Genomic DNA, 8,281 nt, shown 5'->3' on the forward strand with positions numbered 1-8,281 from the left:
TTAGTCGAGCCTTGCCAGCCACCCAAGTCTTAAGAATGCAATGGCAACATGCACACATGCATCTCCCAAACTAAAATCCATAGAATTTCCAACCAGCACAGTCACCTGTGGTGTTCCAACCGATGAAAAGGGCACATTGAGGCCACACAAGTGGGGAAAGAGCGCTTTATGAAACAGCCAAACAATACACTGCTTTAAAAAAAAAAAACATACAAATGATTAAGAGCTGTGGTAACCCAGCTTTGATGGTTTGGGTTGTCAATGGGTATGTAAATCACGTTGCGCTGAAACAGGACAGGCCCATTGCTAGCTTTCCCCATTTCTTCAACCTGTGCGCAACACGCACCATACAATATTGAGGGCTAAAATACACTCGCGACTGGTGCACATGGAAAACTGAGGTGTGAATAACCGGCCAGTAGATAAGACTAATAATTTTTCTGTGTGCAGTTTGTTCCATAGTTGCATCACAAAAAGGCTGGCCGGGCAAGTACAGAAATTAAGACCAATTATATATTTTGACGTCGGGGACAAGCATCTGTGCAATGGTCTTAACGTGGGCTCAGCAATCAATGCGTAAAGCCAGGACCAACAGGAAGATTCAAATCAGAGGAAACAAATTGACATTTTAGAAGTTTATTAAAAACAACATTTACATGTAAATAAGAAAAATGTACAGCTTCAGCCAGATCTCCTGAAAGTAAAAGTAGCTACTATCAAGGGCTTCCAACTGCCAGTAAGTGCACTGGGCATCCACTCAACACATCCATCAACTTTCAATCCACAAACAAGTAATCGATTTATGGTCTTGAGGAACGCTTCCCACGAGGTGAACCTGAAACAAAAAATATACAATAAGTGACGTTCAAGGAATTAGCTGCAATCAATAAATAAAACTCGGAATTAATCCCTCACTCCCATTGGTAACAGTCAAATAGACTGACTTCTTTTAAACCGCCCTTTGCCCTATTCAACCACTCAAAGAAGTGGTGGACCTCAGAGTAATCCTGCTTAAATGCCAACTCTTCACTAGAATCAGCAAGGGGCTTTCATCATCACTGATCCACAAGAAACTGTTAAAGACCGGTATATTTGATTTCCTCACGCGTCCCTTAACATTAATCATTGGGCTACTGTAAAGGGCACCAAGCAGGAACCTCACCTTTCAATCGATGGCGGGTCACTAATATTCATGCACAAGTTTCACCTTCAAAGAAAAAAATTCCAGCCACAACCGGTTGCCTGATGTAAATGAGCGTCACTGGACAAAGTACTGCAGCAACAAAACAAAAAAAGTACTTGTCCCAAAAAAAAAAAAAAAAAAAAAAGAAAAAAGAAACCCTAATTTCAGTAATCCAAATTATTCGCATTGAACACATGCAAACAAAGCTTACTTGAAACCGCACCTTTTGTTTCTAGAAACGGTCGCCTCTCATACCAGGTGGTGGAGGTCGCATACCAGGTGGAGGCATGCCCATCGAACCACCTCGGCCTGGGGGCATTCCCATAGGTGGGCCCATAGGTGGCCTCATGCCCGGGGGTGGTCCCATCATGCCTGAAAAGCGATAAGAAGTCAGTCAAATAAAAAGGTACAAATATGCTGAACTGTATGTACGAATGGGGAACTTTGGCTACACAATACCGGATTTAAACTAGCCATAACCAAACTAAAGAAATTCCCACACCCTGGATTTCAGAGTAATCCTGCTTTAGTACCAATACATCACTGGATTCAGACGCTGGCACGCTTCATCACTGATCCAGTCAACACATGAAGCTCTTCTAGTAATTGGTTCGTAAAACCTATGTACTGTAGTCCAGCTTGTAACTTTTACTTTTCAGGTTCAATGTTACAAGTTCAAAAAGATTAAGTTTGGCAGAATGGAGACAGCTAAGCAAAAAAGGGGACGGGGAACCGCTGTAAACCAACATTCTACCTCCATACACCCAAAGTGTATCCTTGCTTACCTGGAGGTCCACCACGGCCCATTGGCAGCATCGGGCCACCTCTCCCACCAGGCTGGTACTGCGTTGGTGCTCCTGCAATGCTAGCACCAGATGGATTTCCACGTCCCTGTGGTGTCATCACCTGTAAAGATATGATCAATGCGTCATGCATTAACAGAACACATCTCACCACAACTTGAAATGGTGCAGAGGGAAACTTGTTAACCACAAACTCAATCATTGGCAATGAGTCTATTGCGTACATGTCAGGAAATCTCTCCATTCCCCACTCCGATACCCTTACCACCCCCTCTCACTTATCTCTTCCCTCATCTCCCCCCTTCTCAACTTCCCTACCCTCTCCATTTCCCTTAGCCATCCCTCCTTACATCCTCACTATAATGCCATTGATGTCTCCCTCCTCCTTCCCTTACCCTCACAGGTTAATTGCTCTGTTGTATTGGTTTGATTTGTTATAATGTAAAGCGCTTTGGATTAAAGCGCCATATAAACTAAATACAAACACTGCCCATTGATGGTAAGTACCTGGGTGGTTAATAGCAGTGCATGGCAAATGTACAATACTCCTAATTAATGCTCGTTTTAACAAGACTCCCGGGAAGGACATGCTGAAGGCAGACCTGGCAAGAAGGGTTATAACTCCAAGTCATTAACTCTCAGAATACCATTGGAGAAAAGAAAACGGAAGGCAGGCTAAAATAAAGCGAGCTCAAAGAGTTCCTGTGAAAAGGCGTTTTGGGTAGGTGGTGCAAGAGCTGGGTGGGAATGGCCATAGGGATTAGCATGGCAAGTCAGGGTTGGTGAGCACATAACGAACACCTCAAGGCTCTGGGTCCTTCATATGCCATTCCTCCGTATATGTACACCAGTGCAGTAGTTCAGGCTTCTAGGCGACACCCAATAACCCAAACTGCAACCACAGAGAATCACTTGGCAAAGCCATGGAATCCAAACAATCTCAGGCGTTAAACTGGCACGTATACCAGTCACTTGCAAGTGATAACTCATCTCATGGTGCATAAGAAATGGTGTGCGCGCTTCTGGAGAACTGAGGGGGTGCGCGACTATGCCTGGCCTGTGGTGGAACTCCAAATGCCCCCCCCCCCCTCCTCGAGAAACATACCTGCTGGGATGGGCCACCAACACCTCGCACTGGGCCTGCCAAGCCCGCTGGTGCTTGCGGTATTGGTACACCTGCTGGCACTCCTCTCCCTGCAGCCCTTCCAACACCAGGTCCTCCTGCAGCTCCTGCCAGTGGGACACGGGCAATACCAGTCTGCAAGAAAAGGTAGAGAATTACACAAGAACTAAAAACAATGGTACCGAAAGATTAATGTTGGCATCCGCGATAAACCATCGTAAGACTGTCAATGCAATCCAAATAGGATAACCTGACATTTTAAGAGACAAAAGGCGTCAGCGCCCCGGGCAATAGCACTATCCCTTACCAAGTACGTGCAAGAACCTTTTGGTAACACTGGTCAACACCTGCCTATAGCACATGACGGTAACATTCTAGAACAAATATACGCATGGTCCTGGTAAGTAGTTTATAAGTAATGCTACAGAACCGTGAAAATGATCCAGCTTCTTTACCACCCACTAAATCCATACAATACACGCAGTGTCACAGCATCGCTTACATCTTTTGGGGGTGGTCCTTCCACGGTCATAGATACAAGGTTTTCGCCACGGAGTAGTACCAGCCCAAGGACCCTCTTCTCTTCACGCTCTGGCTGTTTAGAATTCTTAGGTCTAAAGAAAAATGTTTAAAATGTAAGCAGTGTGTAGCAAACAATTGAAAACATCTAACTGGCAATCGTATCTAGAGGGCTAACATTCACAGTTCCGTTATTGTACTTTCTCTACAGACAGCAGTCTACGGTTGAGCATTATATTTTGTTTGTAGTCCAGCATTTCTAAATGGTAAGTGGTTTTAATGTCTAAAGCATTTGTCTAAAACAACAATTACCTCCCTTAATTGTGCGAAGACATTCCTTGCGGCAAAAGAGAAACGCACTGCGTAAGTGTACGCTTAAACCCCTCGCTGCATCGTAAAGTAATACACGGGCCGATAACATCCAAACCCCTCCATGGGAGGTCTTATTCATTCGCGTACCAGTAAGAATAAACGCGGGGTAGGGCAGAACCGAGAACACGCAGGTGGGCCAGTTCAGCACAAGGCCACCTGCTAACAGCAACTTTTGATTCAGACCAACGGGAACCATATAAATGGCTGGAAGACATTTAAAGAACTCCAACCCTCCCCATCAGTCAATAAATGAGCCAACCACCCTACTTTTTTTAAAGGACAGTCCTGCAATTCAATGCCGAAATTTGTATAATGCACATACAGTATTGTGACCAAAATACTGCATCGCCTGCATGATTCAGTGAAGTTCAGGTAAGTGTAGCTACATCAACTAAAGCTTCCGACGGCAAACCTAGTTATGTGACCTGCTGGTTGGTGCAACTGGTCTCACTTTAAGCGATCCCAAACTTATTGATATTATCCATCATGTTTTACACCAGTAACTCTGAAAGTGTGCTGTCCACAAACCACTACATCTTAACTCTTACATAATGAATACACAAGTAGGTGTTTACCAGAGTGCTAACCAATCACAGGGGCGTGCATTTTTTTTTTAAAGGGACACATGAATTGTACAAAGCTGGGCACCCCAATAGTAATGCATGCAGGACTGGAAGGCTTCCTACCTGGCTCAGACTGGGGTAATTAGCGTCCCGGCCCTGCCCGGAAAGTGGCATTTAACGCTATACTGAAACCATATCAATGGCATCTTGTCCACCTGAAGTTCAATTTATCCTTCCCCGCAAAACAATATGGCGATAGTCTTAAGTCATGATTTTCCTTTAACGTTTTCGATTTTAAAACTGAACTTGTACTAGACAGCAAATGGGGCAATCATATAATACAGGACACTGCCAGGTGACCACCATCTGCACAGAAAACCCCTTTCAAAACCGTATCAATCTATGTCCACGCATGCAGATTTATAGCCCCTCATCTCACCAATATCTTACTTCAGGGGAAAGCCACTCGTTACTCGTTTTGTCTTGGGTACAAATAACTCCGTGACATTAAAAAGTGGACACAAAACAGCATGTTTGTACCGCGCACTGTCACCAATTGGAATTGGTCCACAGGCGGATCTGCAAACAAGAAGGGTGGGTTAGTAAGGTGAAGAGGAACTGGGATACTGAGAAGTGGTGTCCTGTTCGCAGCCTCAGTTCGGTGTTCACTCTGCACTGAGCGCTGAGCTTGGGCGAGTATCAGGTCGATGCCAGTCCTCGTGTGCTGTTGGCGCGGCTTGTGTTTGTTGTGGCAATAAGTGCGTGAGATTTGCGATAGAGGTGGTTGTAATCAGCAACATTGAGTAGATCCCACAGCTAGCAAATCAGAGTAGTAGTGTGTAAGGAATTAAGGCTGAATGTTTAAGTTGCCCAGTCAGTGCATTGCACTACACTTGAGTACAAATTGTTAACGACTGGTTTGTGCAATCGGTGAACTCGTCAAGAGACCCATGAACCCAGCAAAGTTAACTGGCCCCATAGTGCCATCCCATTCTCTAAATGCCAGAAATGTGTGAACTATAATAAGGATGCCTTTGCTCTAAAGCTATAGTTTGCACCAAGTGTATTTATGTCAACATTTATAAAGGCCGCGAAACTATAAGGCATCATGGCACTGGTTTCAAGAATCCAAAAGACTTGAAATCAAGGAAAAACCTGTTCCGGGGAGGGAGGGTGCGAGGTCCAGGAGGGAGATGGGGCAAGTAGAGCTGGCAGGCCAACGATATAGCAGTGAATTCCTCCCATCCACTCAAGTGGAGTGGCTAGCAACAGACCAACAGGTGGAACGCAAGCATGTCTATTGTAACTGCGCAAAGTAATACAATAATTATGTCAATGCTACTGGAGTCGCATTACATTTGTCCCGCCACAATGTTGGTGTGCGCCGGTTACTTGTACAGTAGAACCGTGTGGGCGAGACGATGTGGGAGGATGCACCAAATATATTGACGTAAGGCTACTGTACAGTGAGTAATCTGGTCCACACATGAATCCATGTAGAGAGACGTGGTTCTATTACAGTAGCTTGGGATACCCTACATGATTAACAACTTGCTCGCATTAGTTGTCCAGTGGGGTTAGACGGATGCATGTAAACCTGGATAATACTGGGAATGTACACCATTACCACAACTCGGCATGGACAATTGTGGGGACCCTAAGGTGTTTAGGAAAGACTCAAATTGGTGACGTCAATGCAGAAAAGCGAAGAGTTTATCCACATCAATTAGAACATTACGGCGAACTAAAGTCTATACAATCGGATGAACTCACTTTATCTTCCTGAACTCGTCGCAGTCACAGAGAATCAGATTCATGTGTTTATCGAAAGCTTTGAAAGTACCAATAAAGATGCGGCCATCTTGCAGGATACAGCGCATCCTAAAGTCAATGTGTTGGAGCATCTTACTACTCTTTCCCACCGTCTGAGGAGAGAAATTTCATGTTAGTTGAATGTACGAGCAAAGATACAAAATGTACAAATGCAAACACATAACCCACCCCCCCTCCCTCCCCTCAAGCTCATTTAATAGGAAACGCGGGTGACTCCAAATCAAATGCAAACTTATTCTGAGTGCAGCTCCTGCACCGTAATCTTTGTTCCAACAAAACCGGACCTACGCACCACTATATGATTTCACCGAAGTGGCTCGATTAAAAACCAGCGCAAGTTGGCTCGGTACATTGTTCTTGTCAGAGTACCGCGCCCTCATGAAAAACTGATAGTTTAAATTTCTCTGCGCAGAACGAGGGGCCACTGTGCACTCGAGACCCAAACATCGTCTAACGTGTGCAAAATATCCAACCAACTGACCGGGCCCGCTCGGCAAATCGCAACGTCCATAACTCAGTTTATACTTCAATTCGCGGTCTTTTCAGATTTAATGCGCGGCCTTCCCATCCCACCCAGTCAATATATGCCATTATCCAGACTGCCCCCCGTCACACTTACCATAGCTGCGGTTCGGATGCCGCTGATACACGACGGATTCTAGTCAGGAAAATTAAAAATTCCACCTCGGACTCGCGTCCCGCCGGCGGTCGATGCTACTTATACAGGATATGACGACAATGGCTTCTTGCCGGAAACAGTCGAAGAAAACGGCCTCTTCCGGTAATCTTTACTTCCGGCTTCCTTGGGTATCCGAACCCTACAATAGCTTTATTTTTATTTTTTTAAAGTGGGAAGTAAGAAAAGTAAGTGTCCCAAACAATTCTGATAATGGATGGCAACATTTAAAATACTTACCGAGCGTGCGGTATTTTTTCAGCTCGATCGCGTTTTTAGAGGAACGGGTCATTTTGCACTGCGACTAGAGATGGAAATGAAAGTAAGACTATATTCGTACCCTGCCGTTACAGAACAAGTACGTTTTGGTTGCCATCTTGGAACTTCGACTCATTGCTGGTACACAACGTATTTTCTGATTTGATCGTTTGGTACCGCCATGTGAATGTGGTGCCGATGTTTGCTTATCTAGCATGCAACCGTTTTTGATGATAGCAAACATACTAGCTTCTCAGCTCCTGCAGAAAAGGTTGCTAATATACGTGCATTACCACGACCCTCACCATCTGCCAGTGTTTCTCCAAGGAGAGCCCAGTGTTATGTCGGCCTGAGGGCACCCAGGCCAAGCAGACCAAGGCTGGTTCATGCAGTGGCATAGCTCTCAACCATTTGTGTCGTGAAGGCAGATGAAAACACCCTATTTTAATTTTGGCGGGTGAGAGGCCCATTGAAACGAATGGGCATGCAGGAGGCTTGGTGGGTGAGTCAGCTGTTTACAAGGCGGATGACACCCGCCAAAAGCGTGTGAGTTGAGAGCTATGCAGTGGGACTACAGACAGGGAGCACCCAACACGACATCAAGGCTGGGGGCACAGAGCAGACAGCTCTGGACTGAGGCACCCAGTCAGCCCGTGAGCACACAGGCTCCTCCATGGCTTGGTGGCACCCAGGACTGCTACAGCAAAAAACGCTGGCGTTGCCCCGCAGGCGCACCAGCCTCTACATGGTAGAGTTGCCCAGCAGGGGCTCTACTGGCATGGCAGACAGCCATGATAGACAGTGTTGCCCAGCAGGGGCACTGTCATGGTGGAGGGCCTGGCAGGGCAGGCCCTCAGTCAGCTACGCAGCACCAGCATGGTGCTGCTCAATAAAGACACATCACACCGTGGTTGCCTACTTGAAGACTAAATGAGAGGGAGACCTCCCATT

At 45.8% G+C, this 8,281-nt stretch overlaps 1 protein-coding gene across 2 annotated transcripts; it reads right to left on the reverse strand.

Moving 5' to 3' along the window:
- Nucleotides 1-620: 620 nt before the first annotated feature.
- On the reverse strand, nt 621-7,338 carry SNRPB (small nuclear ribonucleoprotein polypeptides B and B1). 2 transcript variants are annotated; one of them, XM_069651194.1, is made up of 7 exons: nt 7,016-7,338; nt 6,337-6,488; nt 3,612-3,723; nt 3,092-3,244; nt 1,969-2,089; nt 1,407-1,555; nt 621-835 (listed from the first exon to the last, which is right to left on the reverse strand). In XM_069651194.1, the coding sequence occupies exons 1-6, from the start codon at nt 7,016-7,018 to the stop codon at nt 1,416-1,418; spliced, it is 681 nt and encodes a 226-aa protein (XP_069507295.1). In that variant the 5' UTR covers nt 7,019-7,338; the 3' UTR covers nt 621-835; nt 1,407-1,415. The 2 variants fall into 2 exon arrangements, with proteins under 2 accessions (XP_069507295.1, XP_069507296.1); XM_069651195.1 differs by having other exon boundaries at nt 1,395-1,555; nt 7,016-7,153.
- Nucleotides 7,339-8,281: the final 943 nt, after the last annotated feature.

The sequence above is a fragment of the Ambystoma mexicanum genome, chromosome 3p (genome assembly GCF_040938575.1).
Source record: "Ambystoma mexicanum isolate Mex_15411 chromosome 3p, UKY_AmexF1_1, whole genome shotgun sequence".
Classification (NCBI taxonomy): Eukaryota; Metazoa; Chordata; class Amphibia; order Caudata; family Ambystomatidae; genus Ambystoma; species Ambystoma mexicanum.